The sequence below is a fragment of the Osmerus eperlanus genome, chromosome 9 (assembly GCF_963692335.1).
Source record: "Osmerus eperlanus chromosome 9, fOsmEpe2.1, whole genome shotgun sequence".
NCBI lineage: Eukaryota > Metazoa > Chordata > Actinopteri > Osmeriformes > Osmeridae > Osmerus > Osmerus eperlanus.
Window position 1 is genome coordinate 12,601,720 of NC_085026.1, and position 23,131 is coordinate 12,624,850.

Genomic DNA, 23,131 nt, shown 5'->3' on the forward strand with positions numbered 1-23,131 from the left:
TCACAAGGGTGATGTTTGTCAAGAACCTGGCAACCCATGATGTTGACGTCATTCGCATAAACATCAGTTGGCGGGGAATTAGAAAAGGATGTTATTGAATAGAAAGGATAACTAATGATCAATAGAAAATTGGTCTGTTAATCGTTGTTTGTGACAAAAGTGGATCGCAAGAGTGTCAAATTAGCAAGGTGCTAGCGGTGGTAAACATCGTATCAAGTTATTTTGTTTCTTGTATCTGCTTTATTGGCATGCTAGCTAGCTCACACGGCTAACGTGGATACATTTCGCTGTCAGGCAGACTAGTTGCTGACAAGATGAGTTCCTCCCGGGAAATAAAACGTAAGTATCAGTCAAGTTACTATCTTCTGAAACCGAATAGCTCTATCAAACTTCAAGGAGTTCATAGCTCCGTATAATGGAAGGATGGAAACGGAGATGTGCGTGACTGTCTGCTTTTCCTCATCCCCCCGCATTGCAGAGTTACAGAAGGCTAAGGCCAAGGCCCAGAACAGCTCTAACATCAGAGAAGAGGCCAACTTGTGCAATCAACTAGGGGAGCTGCTGTCCAGAAATGGTAGTGACTTTTCTTTAGTCATATACATGTATCGATCACGACTCCCAATCCCCAAATTATCAACAATAATCTCTGCGTCATGGCAATACTCATTGGGTAGGGATTAATGTAGTACATCTAACCTGTTGGATTTGCTTATCATCTGCCATTTTCATATACATAGGTCTGTAATCTGTAAATATTTTCTTGTATTGCTGTTGATTTAAATGGGTCTTTACTGTAGTTTATGTGATCACCTAGTATACAGTGTCTAAATAAACTGTTTATCTCAGGTGACTATGAAGCTGCCATTGAGGAGCATCGGCAAGAGCTTGCTCTCTCTGAGGCTGTGAATGATGTTATTGGTCGGGCTGTTGCCAATCGTAAGATTGGAGAGTGCTATGCGGAGATGGGCAACATTGAGGCTGCTTTGAAGGTAAACAAATGATCACCAAGACATACAGGTTAACATTGAACCAACTCAAGTTGATGAGGTAGAGTTGGTGACTGGTGACAGATAACCCTGTCCCCAGTCAATAGTGACACTTATTCTGTGGGATATCTATGTTTTGTCTTTCCAGCACCAGAGGTGTCACCTGGACTTAGCCCGCTCTGTCAGAGACCACGCAGAGGAGCAGAGGGCTTTGGCAACCATTGGCCGAACCTTCCTCTTTAGATTTGAGTCAGACCAATCAAGGGACAGTTTGAAACAAGCAGAGGATGCTTTCCGGAGGAGCCTGGCTATTGTGGATGAGCGTCTTGAAGGTTAGCAGAGATTGTGTGTGTGTCTCTCACCAGGTTCTAAAATATCACTCTGACCTTTTTCCATCCACTTCCTTTCTTCCCTCACCTCTTTCCTCCATCATCTCTCAACCCCCTCTCTCCCTCCATGTCCACTCTCCTCATCTTGGCTCAGGTACGGTGGCTGGGCGCGAGCTGAATGAGATGCGGGCGCGCCTCTTCCTCAACCTGGGTTTGGTGTGCGACCACCTGGGGGAGCCTAAGCGCTGCAGTGAATTCATCCGCCGCAGTGTATTCATTGCAGAGTAAGAGTTGCTTTCAAAACTATAGCAACTCTACGTCCTGCATAAGGCCTTTCATTCCAGCTTGGTGCCAGTTCACATGACCCAAGATATCATGTTATCTCATCAGCTGTTGTGTGATTTCTGTGGCTTGTGTGTAGAAAGAACCAGCTTCTGGAGGATCTGTACCGGGCCAACTTCAACCTGGGCAACATCTACTTCCGTAACGGGCAGCACTCCAATGCCGTGCGCTGTTTGGAGCAAGCTAAGGAGTGTGCCCGAAAGATCAAGGACAAATTCAGTGAGAGCGATTGCTTCCACTGCATTGGAAAAGTAAGAACTAACACTTTGCTAACTGCTGTTCTCATCTCTCCTTCTCTCTGTTTTTACAGAAAGTTTCTTACAGAATTGTGTGTGTGTTCAGGTGCAGCTCTCTCTGGGAGACTTTGTGGCAGCCAGGCGTTCACTGAAGAGGGCCTTCACTCTGGGCTCCCAGCAGCCGGTGGACAGAGAGGCTGTCAAGAGGGCCTTCAAACATGGTGAGACAGAGCACTAGGGGGAAGGGGGTGCGAGAGACGACAAGTCCAAAATCTGGAGAAAACCCCCCAAATAAACATTGTTTCAGAGAGGGGTTGTGGCGTAAGACTGATAGTGAGTTAAACCTGAACACTAGTGTAATGGTACGCGGTAAAAATAGATTGATCTTTCTCTCACTGTGGTTTGACGTAGCGATCCGAGGTTGTCAGCTGGAGGAGGCAGGGGAGGAACTGGGTGAGCAGGGAAATCCCCAGCAGTCTGTGGAGCTGGCAGAGCAGCTGGGCGACCTTTACTGTAAGGTTGGCTGCTACCGCAAAGCCCTTGAAGCCTACCGGGCACAGGTAACGGAATCACACACATTCTCTCTCACAGACATTTTCATACACAGTTGTTAACTTTTAATCTGCTTGGTTTATTTTCATTTTTTTCCATGAGGTCATTAATGAAAATAAGTTAATGGGGGCTTTTCCAGTGACACCCTGCCTGTATGTGCGTGCGTGTCTGTGTGTGTCTGTGAGCAGCTGTCTAGTGCTGAAGCGCTGGGAAAGCCTGGAAGAGAGCTGGCTGTTATCCACGTGTCTCTGGCTGTTACCTACACTGACCTGAGGCAGCACCACATGGCTGTGGAGCACTACCGTCAGGAGCTGACCCTGCGCCAGGGGAACCCCACCGAGGTACACCAACCCTGGGCCTGGCCTGGGACACGCACACACAAAACCTACACACACTCACTAACACATGCATACATCGAGGAGTCAAAACCAGGTAACGTTTCAAACATTTGGTGTGTGTCTTGAACATTTGGTGTGTGTCGTAGGAGTGTATGACGTGGCTGAACATCGCAGCCTCGCACAAAGAGAGTGGCCTGGACATGGATCATGTAGACTCCAGTTACAGCAGTGCCCTGACCTGCGCCCAGAGTGCTGGCCAGGCTAGACTACAGGTGAGATACATTATTAAATTATTATCGCTCCCTCTGGCTCACTATTTCAAATAGACACTCTGCTGAAGGGGATGTATTTATGTCAGTTACACACAGCTAATAGTTGAAACGTTGTCTGCCTTTCACACTGTACCATGTTCTGCACCGGGATTGTCCATATGTTTATCTAATGAGTCATAGATGGACATCTGTTCTGTGTGTTTTCCGCTCCCAGAAGCGAGTGTTGAGGGCGTGGCTAGCTGCCCAGAGGCGTGGGGGATCGTCGCAGGGTGATGACACGGAGGCTCGTCTACAGGAGCTGTGTGCTGCCGAGGGCTGGAGCGCGGACGGGAGCGAGGGAGAGGAAGACGAGGAGGAAGAGGTGATGGAGAACAGTGAACCTCTAGAAGACAGCGACATCGCTCTCTCAGACTCAGGTGAGGAGGAGGTACCCGCATCCTGACTAGGTTTGTCCCTTGCTGGGACCCATACCTCCTAGACAGAAGGAACAGCTGGAGGCTAATATTCAACCCTACAGTATTGCTTGTATTTCTGTCACATATCCACTCTCTCGTGTCTGCTCCTAGATGATGACTTGGAGGAATATGATAAAATGGTGACTGGGAGGAGAAGGCCAGGCAGGGTGAGTGCCACCAGTACAGGTCTTATTGGTCCAATGTTCAGAGTCATGAAGTTTCTCTCTCTACTTCTTATATCTTGTAAATTCGTACGCACTGTTCTCCCCTGTGAGAGCTGGGACTGACCCTGGCTTGATCTGTTGTCTCTCAGTGGAACAAGAGGAATGAGAAGGGGGAGACGTCGCTCCACAGAGCCTGTATCGACGGCAACCTCAAGCAGGTCCAGTACCTGGTGGAGCAGGTGATGAGACCTACCTACACCACCCACTCTCTCTATACACACTGGATACGTATGTGTATAAATGGTACTGTGCAAATGTTTTAGGCACCAGAGATTTTTTACGTTAATATTGTCTTAAGTGTTTATTTTGTCTTTTGTATATGTCCGGCTGTATAAAAGTGTGAAAAAAATGAAATCATTAAAGCATTCAATTTTTGGTGCCTATGACTTTTGCACAGTACTGTATAAATCCATACCTCTCTTTCTGTCCTTCGGATTTCACAACCTTAAGAACCTCTCTGTGTATCTCTTTATGTCAGGGTCATCCCATCAACCCCATGGACTACTGTGGCTGGACGCCCCTCCATGAAGCTAGCAACCATGGACACCATGGTAATGCATACTCACAGCACTATAGTAATACACACACAAGCGCACACACATACAACCTATTTCTCTCTAAATCACACCCCTTCTCCTTCCTTTCAGAAATAGTTGCAGTGCTGCTGGAGCGCGGGGCCAACATTAACCACCCCGGGGGTCCTCTGTGTGAGGGTGTGACCCCTCTCCACGATGCCCTCACCTGTGGCCACTTCCAGGTAGCCAGACTGCTGATTGAGAGAGGGGCCTCCGTCACCATATGCAACTCAAAGGTGAGTGTGTGTGTGGTTACTTGGCTACAATGAAGAATTGTCCTGGGGTTGAATGTGTGTGTACATTTTCTGTGTGCGTCTGAGTATGTGTGTGTCTCGGCCTCGACACCTGAGTGTGTGTGACCCCATTCCCCAGAATGAGACCCCCCTGGACAGCCTGCGCCTGTGGCAGAGGATGTATAGCAGACACCTGGACCAGGAGGCCAGGCAGGAGTGCACGATCACAGAGAAGCTGTTGAGGAGAGCTCTGGCTGGGGGAGGTGAGGCCTCACTGCATGGACACTGGATCCAGTCAGCCCAGTAGCTTCTGCATATTGTCCTGTCAAAGCTCCATGGGACATGGAGCATTTGCTGATCAGTCATCACATATCTGCTTCAGTGGTAGCTTTAACCTACTCTAGAATGTATAGGTAATTGAATGCAGTTGTCTGTTGACTGAATTGTATTATCATACAATTGCCAAACCCTTTGAGAACCATTAGGGTTTTAGGTCCAATTCTCACCGTGCCTTGCCCTGCCTCCTTCCAGTATCAGTGGCTCCAGTCCCAGTCCAGCCCTTCGACGCCCTGCAGGACAGCCAGCTGTTTGACGCAGAGAACTCAGAGCCGCTGGTCAACTCCAGAGGGCGCCAGTTGTCCGGCCAGGGCCTGCCCAGGACCAGGAGTCCACCAGAGCAGGGGGCCGCAGTACCACACAGGCCCTCAAGGAGGCACTCTAACGGCTCAGCCGCCCGTGGCCGCAGGGGAACGGAGGCGTCGGTGCTCTATGGGGTAAGCAGCCTCCAAGGAGAAGTTTTAAGGAAGATGGAGGAATACTTAGTGCTATTTTGAAGTATAAGTACTTTATTATATGTCTATTGTATCACTAGTCACTGCGGGGGGTCCGGTGAGCTGAGAGTGCTTATCACAATGGCAGACAAACAGAGAAAGCCTCTAGTCATCAGGCATGGAACACCCATGCACTGTCGGTCACTCTTGCACTGTTCCCTGTCTCTCTCTCCCTCCCATAGGATGACAGCAGCTCCTCTGATCACAGTGACCTCGACTGCGCCATCAGCCCGCTCAGGCCTGTCCGTCCAAGACTACAAATCCCAGCAGCCCCTCGTCAACCAGAAGTCCCCTCTGACCAGGAGGCAGCCAGTTTGATCCCCATCAGCAGAGAAGCTGTGACAGCGACAGGACCTTCCGTTTTCACCAGGGAGGAGTACCACAGCGCCATCCGCGGCCTGGGCAGTGCCAAGACCCGCCTCTCCCAGGGCCTATCACAGCCCCAGTTCAGTAGCACACCAGCGGTCTCAGCCAACAACAAGTCGGCGTTGGTTCCTGAGGAGGAGTGCCTGGCAGACGATTGGCTGGAAGATGACTTGGGTGACGTTCAACCCAAGAAGAAGAGGAGGGTGGGGGCAGAGCTGGAAGGGAGGTGGGCGGAGTCTCGTGGGGAGTCGAGTATGATGCCGTCCGTGCTGAGAAGCGAAAACACACTTTCGACCACAAACGAGGCTGCTCGTCAAGGTGTGAAGCAAACAACATGCAAGCCAGACTTAAAATAAACCAAACTTCAGAAGCATTCACCTCAACTTCTTCCTTTTGTCGTGTATCCCCCCCTTGTCCTGCAGTACCATCGTCCTCCAGCAGAGGACTATCTCTGAGGAAGGGCTCCAAGCCACGGCAGGTGAAGATGACTCAGCTTTCTGGCATGGTCATGCTGGGGAGGCGGGAGGTCAGCAGGTCGCACAGTCCCAACATCACCGATGACGACGACCTTCCTCCTGACACGCCCCCACCATCCCACATCCACACTACTCAGGTTAGACAGAAACGGCCCTGAGAGAGGCCAAGCACAGTCCTTATCCAGAGTCCTTTATACTGGTGTTGCCTGCTAGTTCCTTGACATGTAAGTAGACTGTGGTGCAATCCCATGGTGATAGTTCCTCATCATATCCTTCCTGTTGGATTGATGGAGTTCTAGTTATTCAGTCCTCTCACTTCTATCCATCCTGCTGTGGAGAACCATTTATGGATTATTTGATTGAGAGATGAAGAAGGACAGACAGACAGACACTGGTTGTTACTCACTTTTCACTGTCCTTTTCATCTCTCATTAAATGTAAATAGAGATGGATGTTAGCCATGAGGTCAATCGAAAGTGATGGTCCAGAAAAAGGTGATCTAACTTTAGGCATGAGATGGATACTGGTGAAGAGATTAGGAAGCCTAATGGGAATGTCAACTTGATAGCTAATGTAAAATATTTTCATAATCATCCATGTCCATGTCTTTAGGTTCCAACCCATTCATTGGCCATTCCAGTGCCCACATCAATTCTTGCTCCAATCCGGATGAGGGTCAGAGTTCAAGACAATGTGTTTCTCATCCCGGTTCCACACAGGTTGGTTGAGGGTGTGTGAGAGTGTGTGTGTGAGAAAAGGGCGTGAGACAGAGAATGTGTGAGCATATTTGTCTGTGTGTAACATGTGTTTCCTCCTGTGTTTCCAGCGAGGCCGACTCGTGCACGGTCTCCTGGCTGTGTGAGCAGGCAGCCCAGAGGTACTACCACACCTGTGGCCTCCTGCCTCGCCTCTCCCTGCAGAAAGACGGGGCTCTTCTCTCACCTCACGACCTGCTGCTGGCAGTGCTACACACCAACGAAGAGGTGCGAGGAGGGATCAGCATAGACTAGAGCAGGGGTCCCCAAACTTTTATCTGCGAGGGCCAGATCATTTTTCCTTTCTTTAATGTGGGGTCGGGTCGGTCTGTAACAGAAAATTACATGGGCCGGAGCAAGGCCGTAGCCATGGAGTCAACATTGGGGGAGTCTGAGGGTCCCGCCCTGAGAACTTAAAAAAAATGATAATGTATTTTTATTTTTGGTTGCCTGTCGTAGTGTAGCACATTTATATTTTATTTATATTTTTATATAAATATATTGGGGTGGACATTTTGACCAGATTTGAATATTGGGGGGGTGTGTCCAATATATCCCAATATATATTATGATTACAGCCCTGGGCCGGAGTGACTACCAGTATTATTGTGGAGATTTTATTATGATTTTAAATGTATTTATTATGCTAGATTAGTTTATTATTTTCTTATGCACCGTACATCCATACATATCAAGGGATATATAGCCTATTAAAAGAGCATTATTACTATCGTAATAACTTTGTAATTTTTTTAATAAAGTCTCTGGCATTGTTCAGAGGGCCGGTCCAAATGCGTTGGCAGGCCGTATTCGGCCCATGGGCCGTAGTTTGGGGACCCCTGGACTAGAGTATTTATGGGGAGAACAATAAGATGCTATTGTTGCACAGGAGAGATGAGGATGAAGTTAAATCATGCGTGTGCATGATGTTGCTGGCCCAGATTGTTGTTTTGGATGATGGGGATGAGAATGATGATGATGGGGATGATGATGTGTTAACAGGTCCTGGCGGAGGTCAGTTCTTGGGACCTCCCACCTCTTCCTGAGCGCTACAGGAAGGCCTGTCACAGCCTGACAGTCGGTACGGGACACACACAAATGCCTCACTCTAAACCATTCCAAGCCGTGATGTCCTGTTATGTGTATCATGAATGTGTGTGTTGGTGTCTGGCCCTACAGAGGAGAACAAGCGCGTATTTCGTCTGTGTGAGCTGCAGGACGGCAGCCCGTCTGTGTCTGTGTGTGGTCTGAGCTTGGCCCCACCCTCCCTCGCTCCCCTCCTCCGCTCCCTCAAGCTGCAGACTAGCCTCACCGAGCTACGCCTGTCCGGCAACCGTCTCCACGACAACCTCCTCCCCGAGCTGGTCGCTGCTGTGATAACCATGCCCCGTCTCCGACTCCTGGACGTGTCCTCCAATCAGATCACGGGGGAGGGGCTTAAGAAGGCTGCTAGCGCCTTGGAAGGGCAGACTCAGCCCGTGTTTCCGGTAAAGTTCATGTTCGGCTAACTTTGCTTGTTCATGTACCAAAAATGCAGTGTTTCCCATACATTCATTTATTTGTGGCGGCCCGCCACAATACAAAATTTACCACCACAAATGTGTATATATATATATTTTTTTTCCCATGGCCAAAAAATGAAGTGTGAAATGTAAACACTACTGAATTTGTTCGTTTATGAATTCACCTCTTTAAAATGGAAAAAATATATTATTTCAATGTAAAAATAAAATAAAGATCTGATCCATAATTTAAAGGTTCGGAAATACAGGTTGCTCAAATTCAAACAGTAAAATTCAGATCCCAAGAATGTTATAAATAAAAATTCAAGCTTCAGAAATTCAAATAGAAAAAAATTCAGGCTGCTTCAATTCGAATGGCAAAATTCAGTTCCAATTAATTTTTTTAGGATTTGGGCTGAGCCCCAACTTTTTACATCGTCTGTCTCCGCCCCTGCCTACCGCCACAAATATAATCACATTCTGTGGGAAACACTGAAATGTTTTCTTATCTTTCAATACTATAGTAAAGGGTAAGAAATTAAAGACAATAAAGCTAACAGTGTCACATGGGATCACCAGCTAAACTCAAAGAATCTCATCTCTTGTTGTGAATGTAATGCTAGCACGTCACCATCTTGTAGAGAGCAGGTCACTAGGTGACAACTCAAGACACTTACTTTGTAGAGACCTCATGTAACGGGTGTGAACCTGTGAAACTCACTCCTCAGGTATGTAACAGGCCACCCGCGTCAACGAATAGCTAGCTTTTCTTTGGCGTAGCTGGTAGTGGTCACGCTTGGCAAATCGGAGGTCGTGTGTTCGAGCCCAGTGAGTGGCGAACGAGCCTTGTCGTGACGGAGCATGGCTACAGCTGTTACATACCCGTCACACTCAGTTCTTTGGAAAGTTGTGCTCTAGTCATTTATAAACATTGCTGATGCAGAGCTTCCTGCCAGTTAAACTGCCACTAGGTCCACTGCTCTCATCTACGGAGCTTAGCATTTCTGCTCAGACCTTGTATGGCCACTATAGAGGTGTGTGTGGGGGTGTGTGTCAATTATGAGTGTTATAGTATAGTATATAGTATATTGTATATATATAGGGAGTCAGTTGGCTGAGCGGTGAGGGAGTCGGGCTAGTAATCCGAAGGTTGCCAGTTCGATTCCCGGTCATGCCAACTGACGTTGTGTCCTTGGGCAAGGCACTTCACCCTACTTGCCTCGGGGGAATGTCCCTGTACTTACTGTAAGTCGTTCTGGATAAGAGCGTCTGCTAAATGACTAAATGTAAATGTATAGTTTGTAGTGTGGCGGTCTGGCTCAGAAGAGACCACCACCCTTTCCTGTGTCATGGTAGCTTGTGTGAGAACCTGCTGTGTGGGAGGGATGTGTTTGTGGTGGGGCTACTTAGTTCTAACTGCTGGGGTTGACAAACCTCTTTTACCATAAGGACAGTGTGTTGCTCATTGTCTTACAGAGCCATGCACTATATCTCCCCCCCCCTTTTCCACCTCTATCTCTTTCTTTCCACCCCCCCTTTTTTTCTCCCACCGTCTCTTTTCTCTCTCTGCCCTCATTTGTTTCCCTCCCTCCCCACCTCCCCTGTAGTGTCTGGAGGAGCTGGACCTGAGTGTGAACCCCCTGGGGGATGGTGTGTCCCAGGCCCTGGCCTGTCTGCTGTCAGCCTGTCCCCTGCTGGCTCGGCTGGCCCTGCAAGCCTGCAACCTCACTGCACGCTTCCTCCAGCAACACCGCCTCTTATTGGCTCAGGCCCTTGCAGGTGAGCAGCAATACCCCCTCTTATTGGCTAAAGACCTTGCATCCAAGCAGTAACACTGACTGTGTACTATGGTATGTTGTGTGCAGATAAATACATACAATTCCCATCTCACACAGGCACGGGACACCTAAAGTCAGTGTGTCTATCCCACAATGCATTGGGCTCCACGGGGTTTGAGCTGGTGCTGAAGACGTTGCCTCTGCACTGCCTCACACACCTCCACCTGTCTGCTGTATGCAGTGGAGCTGTGGACCCCCTTGCTCTGGAACACCTCACTACAATCCTGTCTCAGGTACACACACACATAACCGCACGCACACACATTTGTTTTCTTCATGAAATATGTAGACGCTTGATTGACATCCGATCTTGACTTTTGAGGTCTTCAGAACAGATTCTTAGTCTGATAGTTCCAAATTTTGTTCTACAGGAAGACTGTTCACTGATCCACCTTAGCCTGGCAGGAAACGGACTGACAGACAGCAGTGTTGCCACTCTTGCCAGGTGTGTGTGTGTGTATATGTACGATGCGCATGCATGCATGAGTGTTTATGCATTGAAGAAGAGAAGAAGGCTTGGTTGTTGGTTTTGTATGTTAGCATGTAATGTGGCTCTGTCTGTCTGTCCTGCTGTGATGTGAATGCCTTCCTGTTTTCTCTCTTGATGTGGTTGAAGCATACCGGTACTTGTGATAGACTTGTGTGATAGAGAAGTGACAAGTATCTTACATTCTGAAATGGCTATCACTTCACCCTGATTGCAATATTTCTTTCTCTACCTCTTCTTGTTTCTTTGTACACAGAATATGTAAAATAATTTGTTCCCAGGTTAAATACAGTTTATATCCAATGTAAAAATAAATAAATAAATGGGTTTGGACTTCTTCTTGAAAACCGTCCACGTCTCTCTTCATGTTTGGGTCCAGATGTCTTCCTGTCTGCCCCTCCCTGGTGTCTCTGGACATATCAGGGAACCCGGCGGTGACCTCAGCGGGGCTCCACAACATCCTGTCTGGCCTTCAAGATGGCCGCCCACCTTTAACCCTCCTCAACCTCCAAGGTACAACTCAGCAGCAAGTTACTTCCCTCACTGTAGTCATCTCACTCAATCTCTTTTATGAATGAATGAATTGATTCATGTGATCCTTGCTCCGTCCTCTCTTCCTGTTTCCCAGGCTGCCAGGTGGCTGGGCCTTGGGACGCTGCTGATCTGGACGCCCTGTGCGTACTGGTCCAGGATCTGCGTCTGTGTTCTCAGAGACTCAACAAACTGGACCGCGAGGCCTTACAACAGACCTGGGGTCAGCGGCACCCCAGAGGATACTTCCTTTCCATGAGCTCCAGGTGTCTGCTCTCTGCTGCCCCCTCACTGTGAGGAGGACCTTTCTAAAGCCTGCACCGCACTTTTATAGGCTTTTATAGGTCCAAAAACAATTGTTGGCCTTTGAAGTCTAATCTGCAGAGTCTGTATTGAAGTCTCCAGACTTCATGCGGTCCTAGGATATATCTCCCCTGGTGACTTATTCTCCCACTCATTCTACTGTTTGATTGGTGGCCTTTCAAAAGGACTTTTTAATGTGTTTCCATCTGTGTTTGTATTTTTATGTACTGCAGTATTATATGTAGGTGCTTGAAAAAAGAAAGCGATTAAAAGTCAGTCTGATAGTATTCTGTTTTCTGTCATGATACAGAACTACTTCCTTGCCATGGAGCTTATCAAGGTTTTGACTTGCTACCTGACTACAGTTTTTCCACTTAGCTTGAAATAATGAATTTGAACTGTATCTGGAAATGCTATTCCACTACTATTCCAGAAAGCTAATGTTCAAATGTACTAACATTCCTTTTTAACAACCTGCCAGTTGTGTGCATCATTGTATAGATCCAGAATTAACTGCATTCCTGTATATAATCATACTCAAAGTAAAAACTGCATTTAAGTTGTTTTTTCTTCGAATAAGGAAAAAGGAACAAGTAATGTCTCAAAGTTATTGAATACACATTAACAGGACACAAGTTTGTTCTGTGACATTCTCATTGACTTATCTGGTAGAAACAAAAACCTAAAAAAAACTGTCTATGGTCTTCAAGGATACAAGATAAAACATTTAAGTAAACCAGATCAGGTTTGATAGCGTCTATGCATGCTAACACTCCCTGATCACATTTCATTTGCAATCTAAATGGTTTGGTTTGATTCAAAACGTTTTCATATCAGATGGGGTTATCTGAGTGCAAGGAAATGTAAGACATTTAATGTGGCACTTTTATGCCTAGTTTTTCGCCTGTACTAAAAGTTGCTGTTGATAAGTAATGAATTACCGTACTCAAATGATTGTCTCAAATGTAAATGTTTTAGAGTCTCAATATTGACTATTAATAAATCTGAAGGGAAGGGAAATGTAATTGTCTGTGAGTGTGCGGTGAAGTATATTCACTCGAGCATGAGTGCTTTCATTCTCACACATCACCAACTGCCATCACACCTGTGTTGTTCCAGTTACACTGCGTCTGTTTCTTCATGCATTGGCTACAAAATTCTAACTCTTACAAAGCAGTTCATGATAAAGCTCCTGGCTATCTCTGAAATTCAATCAAGCCTTCCACATCTGCCTTCTCACTCTGCTCTGCAAGCATTCTCTCTCTCCCCAAAATTCCCGTTGTAAACTCCATGTGTTAAGGAGCATTCTGTTGTAGTATTTTTTGGCCCGGTACAGAGGATCTGTACCGGGCCAACTTCAACCTGGGCAACATCTACTTCCGTAACGGGCAGCACTCCAATGCCGTGCGCTGTTTGGAGCAAGCTAAGGAGTGTGCCCGAAAGATCAAGGACAAATTCAGTGAGAGCGATTGCTTCCACTGCATTGGAAAAGTAAGAACTAACACTTTGCTAACTGCTGTTCTCATCTCTCCTTCTCTCTGTTTTTACAGAAAGTTTCTTACAGAATTGTGTGTGTGTTCAGGTGCAGCTCTCTCTGGGAGACTTTGTGGCAGCCAGGCGTTCACTGAAGAGGGCCTTCACTCTGGGCTCCCAGCAGCCGGTGGACAGAGAGGCTGTCAAGAGGGCCTTCAAACATGGTGAGACAGAGCACTAGGGGGAAGGGGGTGCGAGAGACGACAAGTCCAAAATCTGGAGAAAACCCCCCAAATAAACATTGTTTCAGAGAGGGGTTGTGGCGTAAGACTGATAGTGAGTTAAACCTGAACACTAGTGTAATGGTACGCGGTAAAAATAGATTGATCTTTCTCTCACTGTGGTTTGACGTAGCGATCCGAGGTTGTCAGCTGGAGGAGGCAGGGGAGGAACTGGGTGAGCAGGGAAATCCCCAGCAGTCTGTGGAGCTGGCAGAGCAGCTGGGCGACCTTTACTGTAAGGTTGGCTGCTACCGCAAAGCCCTTGAAGCCTACCGGGCACAGGTAACGGAATCACACACATTCTCTCTCACAGACATTTTCATACACAGTTGTTAACTTTTAATCTGCTTGGTTTATTTTCATTTTTTTCCATGAGGTCATTAATGAAAATAAGTTAATGGGGGCTTTTCCAGTGACACCCTGCCTGTATGTGCGTGCGTGTCTGTGTGTGTCTGTGAGCAGCTGTCTAGTGCTGAAGCGCTGGGAAAGCCTGGAAGAGAGCTGGCTGTTATCCACGTGTCTCTGGCTGTTACCTACACTGACCTGAGGCAGCACCACATGGCTGTGGAGCACTACCGTCAGGAGCTGACCCTGCGCCAGGGGAACCCCACCGAGGTACACCAACCCTGGGCCTGGCCTGGGACACGCACACACAAAACCTACACACACTCACTAACACATGCATACATCGAGGAGTCAAAACCAGGTAACGTTTCAAACATTTGGTGTGTGTCTTGAACATTTGGTGTGTGTCGTAGGAGTGTATGACGTGGCTGAACATCGCAGCCTCGCACAAAGAGAGTGGCCTGGACATGGATCATGTAGACTCCAGTTACAGCAGTGCCCTGACCTGCGCCCAGAGTGCTGGCCAGGCTAGACTACAGGTGAGATACATTATTAAATTATTATCGCTCCCTCTGGCTCACTATTTCAAATAGACACTCTGCTGAAGGGGATGTATTTATGTCAGTTACACACAGCTAATAGTTGAAACGTTGTCTGCCTTTCACACTGTACCATGTTCTGCACCGGGATTGTCCATATGTTTATCTAATGAGTCATAGATGGACATCTGTTCTGTGTGTTTTCCGCTCCCAGAAGCGAGTGTTGAGGGCGTGGCTAGCTGCCCAGAGGCGTGGGGGATCGTCGCAGGGTGATGACACGGAGGCTCGTCTACAGGAGCTGTGTGCTGCCGAGGGCTGGAGCGCGGACGGGAGCGAGGGAGAGGAAGACGAGGAGGAAGAGGTGATGGAGAACAGTGAACCTCTAGAAGACAGCGACATCGCTCTCTCAGACTCAGGTGAGGAGGAGGTACCCGCATCCTGACTAGGTTTGTCCCTTGCTGGGACCCATACCTCCTAGACAGAAGGAACAGCTGGAGGCTAATATTCAACCCTACAGTATTGCTTGTATTTCTGTCACATATCCACTCTCTCGTGTCTGCTCCTAGATGATGACTTGGAGGAATATGATAAAATGGTGACTGGGAGGAGAAGGCCAGGCAGGGTGAGTGCCACCAGTACAGGTCTTATTGGTCCAATGTTCAGAGTCATGAAGTTTCTCTCTCTACTTCTTATATCTTGTAAATTCGTACGCACTGTTCTCCCCTGTGAGAGCTGGGACTGACCCTGGCTTGATCTGTTGTCTCTCAGTGGAACAAGAGGAATGAGAAGGGGGAGACGTCGCTCCACAGAGCCTGTATCGACGGCAACCTCAAGCAGGTCCAGTACCTGGTGGAGCAGGTGATGAGACCTACCTACACCACCCACTCTCTCTATACACACTGGATACGTATGTGTATAAATGGTACTGTGCAAATGTTTTAGGCACCAGAGATTTTTTACGTTAATATTGTCTTAAGTGTTTATTTTGTCTTTTGTATATGTCCGGCTGTATAAAAGTGTGAAAAAAATGAAATCATTAAAGCATTCAATTTTTGGTGCCTATGACTTTTGCACAGTACTGTATAAATCCATATCTCTCTTTCTGTCCTTCGGATTTCACAACCTTAAGAACCTCTCTGTGTATCTCTTTATGTCAGGGTCATCCCATCAACCCCATGGACTACTGTGGCTGGACGCCCCTCCATGAAGCTAGCAACCATGGACACCATGGTAATGCATACTCACAGCACTATAGTAATACACACACAAGCGCACACACATACAACCTATTTCTCTCTAAATCACACCCCTTCTCCTTCCTTTCAGAAATAGTTGCAGTGCTGCTGGAGCGCGGGGCCAACATTAACCACCCCGGGGGTCCTCTGTGTGAGGGTGTGACCCCTCTCCACGATGCCCTCACCTGTGGCCACTTCCAGGTAGCCAGACTGCTGATTGAGAGAGGGGCCTCCGTCACCATATGCAACTCAAAGGTGAGTGTGTGTGTGGTTACTTGGCTACAATGAAGAATTGTCCTGGGGTTGAATGTGTGTGTACATTTTCTGTGTGCGTCTGAGTATGTGTGTGTCTCGGCCTCGACACCTGAGTGTGTGTGACCCCATTCCCCAGAATGAGACCCCCCTGGACAGCCTGCGCCTGTGGCAGAGGATGTATAGCAGACACCTGGACCAGGAGGCCAGGCAGGAGTGCACGATCACAGAGAAGCTGTTGAGGAGAGCTCTGGCTGGGGGAGGTGAGGCCTCACTGCATGGACACTGGATCCAGTCAGCCCAGTAGCTTCTGCATATTGTCCTGTCAAAGCTCCATGGGACATGGAGCATTTGCTGATCAGTCATCACATATCTGCTTCAGTGGTAGCTTTAACCTACTCTAGAATGTATAGGTAATTGAATGCAGTTGTCTGTTGACTGAATTGTATTATCATACAATTGCCAAACCCTTTGAGAACCATTAGGGTTTTAGGTCCAATTCTCACCGTGCCTTGCCCTGCCTCCTTCCAGTATCAGTGGCTCCAGTCCCAGTCCAGCCCTTCGACGCCCTGCAGGACAGCCAGCTGTTTGACGCAGAGAACTCAGAGCCGCTGGTCAACTCCAGAGGGCGCCAGTTGTCCGGCCAGGGCCTGCCCAGGACCAGGAGTCCACCAGAGCAGGGGGCCGCAGTACCACACAGGCCCTCAAGGAGGCACTCTAACGGCTCAGCCGCCCGTGGCCGCAGGGGAACGGAGGCGTCGGTGCTCTATGGGGTAAGCAGCCTCCAAGGAGAAGTTTTAAGGAAGATGGAGGAATACTTAGTGCTATTTTGAAGTATAAGTACTTTATTATATGTCTATTGTATCACTAGTCACTGCGGGGGGTCCGGTGAGCTGAGAGTGCTTATCACAATGGCAGACAAACAGAGAAAGCCTCTAGTCATCAGGCATGGAACACCCATGCACTGTCGGTCACTCTTGCACTGTTCCCTGTCTCTCTCTCCCTCCCATAGGATGACAGCAGCTCCTCTGATCACAGTGACCTCGACTGCGCCATCAGCCCGCTCAGGCCTGTCCGTCCAAGACTACAAATCCCAGCAGCCCCTCGTCAACCAGAAGTCCCCTCTGACCAGGAGGCAGCCAGTTTGATCCCCATCAGCAGAGAAGCTGTGACAGCGACAGGACCTTCCGTTTTCACCAGGGAGGAGTACCACAGCGCCATCCGCGGCCTGGGCAGTGCCAAGACCCGCCTCTCCCAGGGCCTATCACAGCCCCAGTTCAGTAGCACACCAGCGGTCTCAGCCAACAACAAGTCGGCGTTGGTTCCTGAGGAGGAGTGCCTGGCAGACGATTGGCTGGAAGATGACTTGGGTGACGTTCAACCCAAGAAGAAGAGGAGGGTGGGGGCAGAGCTGGAAGGGAGGTGGGCGGAGTCTCGTGGGGAGTCGAGTATGATGCCGTCCGTGCTGAGAAGCGAAAACACACTTTCGACCACAAACGAGGCTGCTCGTCAAGGTGTGAAGCAAACAACATGCAAGCCAGACTTAAAATAAACCAAACTTCAGAAGCATTCACCTCAACTTCTTCCTTTTGTCGTGTATCCCCCCCTTGTCCTGCAGTACCATCGTCCTCCAGCAGAGGACTATCTCTGAGGAAGGGCTCCAAGCCACGGCAGGTGAAGATGACTCAGCTTTCTGGCATGGTCATGCTGGGGAGGCGGGAGGTCAGCAGGTCGCACAGTCCCAACATCACTGATGACGACGACCTTCCTCCTGACACGCCCCCACCATCCCACATCCACACTACTCAGGTTAGACAGAAACGGCCCTGAGAGAGGCCAAGCACAGTCCTTATCCAGAGTCCTTTATACTGGTGTTGCCTGCTAGTTCCTTGACATGTAAGTAGACTGTGGTGCAATCCCATGGTGATAGTTCCTCATCATATCCTTCCTGTTGGATTGATGGAGTTCTAGTTATTCAGTCCTCTCACTTCTATCCATCCTGCTGTGGAGAACCATTTATGGATTATTTGATTGAGAGATGAAGAAGGACAGACAGACAGACACTGGTTGTTACTCACTTTTCACTGTCCTTTTCATCTCTCATTAAATGTAAATAGAGATGGATGTTAGCCATGAGGTCAATCGAAAGTGATGGTCCAGAAAAAGGTGATCTAACTTTAGGCATGAGATGGATACTGGTGAAGAGATTAGGAAGCCTAATGGGAATGTCAACTTGATAGCTAATGTAAAATATTTTCATAATCATCCATGTCCATGTCTTTAGGTTCCAACCCATTCATTGGCCATTCCAGTGCCCACATCAATTCTTGCTCCAATCCGGATGAGGGTCAGAGTTCAAGACAATGTGTTTCTCATCCCGGTTCCACACAGGTTGGTTGAGGGTGTGTGAGAGTGTGTGTGTGAGAAAAGGGCGTGAGACAGAGAATGTGTGAGCATATTTGTCTGTGTGTAACATGTGTTTCCTCCTGTGTTTCCAGCGAGGCCGACTCGTGCACGGTCTCCTGGCTGTGTGAGCAGGCAGCCCAGAGGTACTACCACACCTGTGGCCTCCTGCCTCGCCTCTCCCTGCAGAAAGACGGGGCTCTTCTCTCACCTCACGACCTGCTGCTGGCAGTGCTACACACCAACGAAGAGGTGCGAGGAGGGATCAGCATAGACTAGAGCAGGGGTCCCCAAACTTTTATCTGCGAGGGCCAGATCATTTTTCCTTTCTTTAATGTGGGGTCGGGTCGGTCTGTAACAGAAAATTACATGGGCCGGAGCAAGGCCGTAGCCATGGAGTCAACATTGGGGGAGTCTGAGGGTCCCGCCCTGAGAACTTAAAAAAAATGATAATGTATTTTTATTTTTGGTTGCCTGTCGTAGTGTAGCACATTTATATTTTATTTATATTTTTATATAAATATATTGGGGTGGACATTTTGACCAGATTTGAATATTGGGGGGGGTGTGTCCAATATATCCCAATATATATTATGATTACAGCCCTGGGCCGGAGTGACTACCAGTATTATTGTGGAGATTTTATTATGATTTTAAATGTATTTATTATGCTAGATTAGTTTATTATTTTCTTATGCACCGTACATCCATACATATCAAGGGATATATAGCCTATTAAAAGAGCATTATTACTATCGTAATAACTTTGTAATTTTTTTAATAAAGTCTCTGGCATTGTTCAGAGGGCCGGTCCAAATGCGTTGGCAGGCCGTATTCGGCCCACGGGCCGTAGTTTGGGGACCCCTGGACTAGAGTATTTATGGGGAGAACAATAAGATGCTATTGTTGCACAGGAGAGATGAGGATGAAGTTAAATCATGCGTGTGCATGATGTTGCTGGCCCAGATTGTTGTTTTGGATGATGGGGATGAGAATGATGATGATGGGGATGATGATGTGTTAACAGGTCCTGGCGGAGGTCAGTTCTTGGGACCTCCCACCTCTTCCTGAGCGCTACAGGAAGGCCTGTCACAGCCTGACAGTCGGTACGGGACACACACAAATGCCTCACTCTAAACCATTCCAAGCCGTGATGTCCTGTTATGTGTATCATGAATGTGTGTGTTGGTGTCTGGCCCTACAGAGGAGAACAAGCGCGTATTTCGTCTGTGTGAGCTGCAGGACGGCAGCCCGTCTGTGTCTGTGTGTGGTCTGAGCTTGGCCCCACCCTCCCTCGCTCCCCTCCTCCGCTCCCTCAAGCTGCAGACTAGCCTCACCGAGCTACGCCTGTCCGGCAACCGTCTCCACGACAACCTCCTCCCCGAGCTGGTCGCTGCTGTGATAACCATGCCCCGTCTCCGACTCCTGGACGTGTCCTCCAATCAGATCACGGGGGAGGGGCTTAAGAAGGCTGCTAGCGCCTTGGAAGGGCAGACTCAGCCCGTGTTTCCGGTAAAGTTCATGTTCGGCTAACTTTGCTTGTTCATGTACCAAAAATGCAGTGTTTCCCATACATTCATTTATTTGTGGCGGCCCGCCACAATACAAAATTTACCACCACAAATGTGTATATATATTTTTTTTTTTTCCCATGGCCAAAAAATGAAGTGTGAAATGTAAACACTACTGAATTTGTTCGTTTATGAATTCACCTCTTTAAAATGGAAAAAATATATTATTTCAATGTAAAAATAAAATAAAGATCTGATCCATAATTTAAAGGTTCGGAAATACAGGTTGCTCAAATTCAAACAGTAAAATTCAGATCCCAAAAATGTTATAAATAAAAATTCAAGCTTCAGAAATTCAAATAGAAAAAAATTCAGGCTGCTTCAATTCGAATGGCAAAATTCAGTTCCAATTAATTTTTTTAGGATTTGGGCTGAGCCCCAACTTTTTACATCGTCTGTCTCCGCCCCTGCCTACCGCCACAAATATAATCACATTCTGTGGGAAACACTGAAATGTTTTCTTATCTTTCAATACTATAGTAAAGGGTAAGAAATTAAAGACAATAAAGCTAACAGTGTCACATGGGATCACCAGCTAAACTCAAAGAATCTCATCTCTTGTTGTGAATGTAATGCTAGCACGTCACCATCTTGTAGAGAGCAGGTCACTAGGTGACAACTCAAGACACTTACTTTGTAGAGACCTCATGTAACGGGTGTGAACCTGTGAAACTCACTCCTCAGGTATGTAACAGGCCACCCGCGTCAACGAATAGCTAGCTTTTCTTTGGCGTAGCTGGTAGTGGTCACGCTTGGCAAATCGGAGGTCGTGTGTTCGAGCCCAGTGAGTGGCGAACGAGCCTTGTCGTGACGGAGCATGGCTACAGCTGTTACATACCCGTCACACTCAGTTCTTTGGAAAGTTGTGCTCTAGTCATTTATAAACATTGCTGATGCAGAGCTTCCTGCCAGTTAAACTGCCACTAGGTCCACTGCTCTCATCTACGGAGCTTAGCATTTCTGCTCAGACCTTGTATGGCCACTATAGAGGTGTGTGTGGGGGTGTGTGTCAATTATGAGTGTTATAGTATAGTATATAGTATATTGTATATATATAGGGAGTCAGTTGGCTGAGCGGTGAGGGAGTCGGGCTAGTAATCCGAAGGTTGCCAGTTCGATTCCCGGTCATGCCAACTGACGTTGTGTCCTTGGGCAAGGCACTTCACCCTACTTGCCTCGGGGGAATGTCCCTGTACTTACTGTAAGTCGTTCTGGATAAGAGCGTCTGCTAAATGACTAAATGTAAATGTATAGTTTGTAGTGTGGCGGTCTGGCTCAGAAGAGACCACCACCCTTTCCTGTGTCATGGTAGCTTGTGTGAGAACCTGCTGTGTGGGAGGGATGTGTTTGTGGTGGGGCTACTTAGTTCTAACTGCTGGGGTTGACAAACCTCTTTTACCATAAGGACAGTGTGTTGCTCATTGTCTTACAGAGCCATGCACTATATCTCCCCCCCCCTTTTCCACCTCTATCTCTTTCTTTCCACCCCCCCTTTTTTTCTCCCACCGTCTCTTTTCTCTCTCTGCCCTCATTTGTTTCCCTCCCTCCCCACCTCCCCTGTAGTGTCTGGAGGAGCTGGACCTGAGTGTGAACCCCCTGGGGGATGGTGTGTCCCAGGCCCTGGCCTGTCTGCTGTCAGCCTGTCCCCTGCTGGCTCGGCTGGCCCTGCAAGCCTGCAACCTCACTGCACGCTTCCTCCAGCAACACCGCCTCTTATTGGCTCAGGCCCTTGCAGGTGAGCAGCAATACCCCCTCTTATTGGCTAAAGACCTTGCATCCAAGCAGTAACACTGACTGTGTACTATGGTATGTTGTGTGCAGATAAATACATACAATTCCCATCTCACACAGGCACGGGACACCTAAAGTCAGTGTGTCTATCCCACAATGCATTGGGCTCCACGGGGTTTGAGCTGGTGCTGAAGACGTTGCCTCTGCACTGCCTCACACACCTCCACCTGTCTGCTGTATGCAGTGGAGCTGTGGACCCCCTTGCTCTGGAACACCTCACTACAATCCTGTCTCAGGTACACACACACATAACCGCACGCACACACATTTGTTTTCTTCATGAAATATGTAGACGCTTGATTGACATCCGATCTTGACTTTTGAGGTCTTCAGAACAGATTCTTAGTCTGATAGTTCCAAATTTTGTTCTACAGGAAGACTGTTCACTGATCCACCTTAGCCTGGCAGGAAACGGACTGACAGACAGCAGTGTTGCCACTCTTGCCAGGTGTGTGTGTGTGTATATGTACGATGCGCATGCATGCATGAGTGTTTATGCATTGAAGAAGAGAAGAAGGCTTGGTTGTTGGTTTTGTATGTTAGCATGTAATGTGGCTCTGTCTGTCTGTCCTGCTGTGATGTGAATGCCTTCCTGTTTTCTCTCTTGATGTGGTTGAAGCATACCGGTACTTGTGATAGACTTGTGTGATAGAGAAGTGACAAGTATCTTACATTCTGAAATGGCTATCACTTCACCCTGATTGCAATATTTCTTTCTCTACCTCTTCTTGTTTCTTTGTACACAGAATATGTAAAATAATTTGTTCCCAGGTTAAATACAGTTTATATCCAATGTAAAAATAAATAAATAAATGGGTTTGGACTTCTTCTTGAAAACCGTCCACGTCTCTCTTCATGTTTGGGTCCAGATGTCTTCCTGTCTGCCCCTCCCTGGTGTCTCTGGACATATCAGGGAACCCGGCGGTGACCTCAGCGGGGCTCCACAACATCCTGTCTGGCCTTCAAGATGGCCGCCCACCTTTAACCCTCCTCAACCTCCAAGGTACAACTCAGCAGCAAGTTACTTCCCTCACTGTAGTCATCTCACTCAATCTCTTTTATGAATGAATGAATTGATTCATGTGATCCTTGCTCCGTCCTCTCTTCCTGTTTCCCAGGCTGCCAGGTGGCTGGGCCTTGGGACGCTGCTGATCTGGACGCCCTGTGCGTACTGGTCCAGGATCTGCGTCTGTGTTCTCAGAGACTCAACAAACTGGACCGCGAGGCCTTACAACAGACCTGGGGTCAGCGGCACCCCAGAGGATACTTCCTTTCCATGAGCTCCAGGTGTCTGCTCTCTGCTGCCCCCTCACTGTGAGGAGGACCTTTCTAAAGCCTGCACCGCACTTTTATAGGCTTTTATAGGTCCAAAAACAATTGTTGGCCTTTGAAGTCTAATCTGCAGAGTCTGTATTGAAGTCTCCAGACTTCATGCGGTCCTAGGATATATCTCCCCTGGTGACTTATTCTCCCACTCATTCTACTGTTTGATTGGTGGCCTTTCAAAAGGACTTTTTAATGTGTTTCCATCTGTGTTTGTATTTTTATGTACTGCAGTATTATATGTAGGTGCTTGAAAAAAGAAAGCGATTAAAAGTCAGTCTGATAGTA

The 23,131-nt window shown here is 47.9% G+C and overlaps 2 protein-coding genes across 4 annotated transcripts; both read left to right on the forward strand.

Annotated features, from left to right (window-relative positions):
• Position 1: 1 nt before the first annotated feature.
• tonsl (tonsoku-like, DNA repair protein) lies at positions 2 to 11,917 on the forward strand. Of its 3 annotated transcripts, none has more exons than XM_062469178.1 (28): positions 2 to 339; positions 479 to 574; positions 847 to 989; positions 1,135 to 1,318; positions 1,470 to 1,599; positions 1,737 to 1,908; positions 2,000 to 2,114; positions 2,305 to 2,453; positions 2,634 to 2,786; positions 2,930 to 3,055; positions 3,270 to 3,471; positions 3,622 to 3,677; positions 3,824 to 3,913; positions 4,213 to 4,285; positions 4,382 to 4,545; positions 4,682 to 4,805; positions 5,080 to 5,315; positions 5,555 to 6,056; positions 6,161 to 6,351; positions 6,827 to 6,933; positions 7,041 to 7,197; positions 7,972 to 8,050; positions 8,149 to 8,456; positions 10,079 to 10,250; positions 10,337 to 10,542; positions 10,681 to 10,754; positions 11,176 to 11,309; positions 11,425 to 11,917. In XM_062469178.1, the coding sequence occupies exons 1-28, from the start codon at positions 315 to 317 to the stop codon at positions 11,622 to 11,624; spliced, it is 4,368 nt and encodes a 1,455-aa protein (XP_062325162.1). In that variant the 5' UTR covers positions 2 to 314; the 3' UTR covers positions 11,625 to 11,917. The 3 variants fall into 3 exon arrangements, with proteins under 3 accessions (XP_062325162.1, XP_062325161.1, XP_062325163.1); XM_062469177.1 differs by having other exon boundaries at positions 3 to 339; positions 5,074 to 5,315; XM_062469179.1 differs by having other exon boundaries at positions 4 to 339; positions 5,074 to 5,315; positions 10,367 to 10,542.
• A 550-nt stretch (positions 11,918 to 12,467) lies between these two features.
• Positions 12,468 to 23,131, forward strand: LOC134026657 (tonsoku-like protein). Its single transcript, XM_062469548.1, has 24 exons — positions 12,468 to 12,493; positions 12,947 to 13,121; positions 13,213 to 13,327; positions 13,518 to 13,666; positions 13,847 to 13,999; positions 14,143 to 14,268; positions 14,483 to 14,684; positions 14,835 to 14,890; positions 15,037 to 15,126; positions 15,426 to 15,498; positions 15,595 to 15,758; positions 15,895 to 16,018; positions 16,287 to 16,528; positions 16,768 to 17,269; positions 17,374 to 17,564; positions 18,040 to 18,146; positions 18,254 to 18,410; positions 19,186 to 19,264; positions 19,363 to 19,670; positions 21,293 to 21,464; positions 21,581 to 21,756; positions 21,895 to 21,968; positions 22,390 to 22,523; positions 22,639 to 23,131. The coding sequence occupies exons 1-24, from the start codon at positions 12,468 to 12,470 to the stop codon at positions 22,836 to 22,838; spliced, it is 3,795 nt and encodes a 1,264-aa protein (XP_062325532.1). The 3' UTR covers positions 22,839 to 23,131.

What these genes read in the sequence shown, in the direction of transcription:
- tonsl (XM_062469177.1), top strand. Translation starts at nt 315, where the DNA reads ATGAGTTCCTCCCGGGAAATAAAAC. An exon ending in TGTGGATGAGCGTCTTGAAG is followed by an intron (nt 1,319 to 1,469) that starts GTTAGCAGAGAT and finishes ATCTTGGCTCAG; the next exon opens with GTACGGTGGCTGGGCGCGAG. An exon ending in CTGTCACAGCCTGACAGTCG is followed by an intron (nt 8,051 to 8,148) that starts GTACGGGACACA and finishes CTGGCCCTACAG; the next exon opens with AGGAGAACAAGCGCGTATTT.
- LOC134026657 (XM_062469548.1), top strand. Translation starts at nt 12,468, where the DNA reads ATGGGGTTATCTGAGTGCAAGGAAAT. An exon ending in CTGGCCAGGCTAGACTACAG is followed by an intron (nt 14,269 to 14,482) that starts GTGAGATACATT and finishes TTCCGCTCCCAG; the next exon opens with AAGCGAGTGTTGAGGGCGTG. An exon ending in GGAGGAGAAGGCCAGGCAGG is followed by an intron (nt 14,891 to 15,036) that starts GTGAGTGCCACC and finishes GTTGTCTCTCAG; the next exon opens with TGGAACAAGAGGAATGAGAA.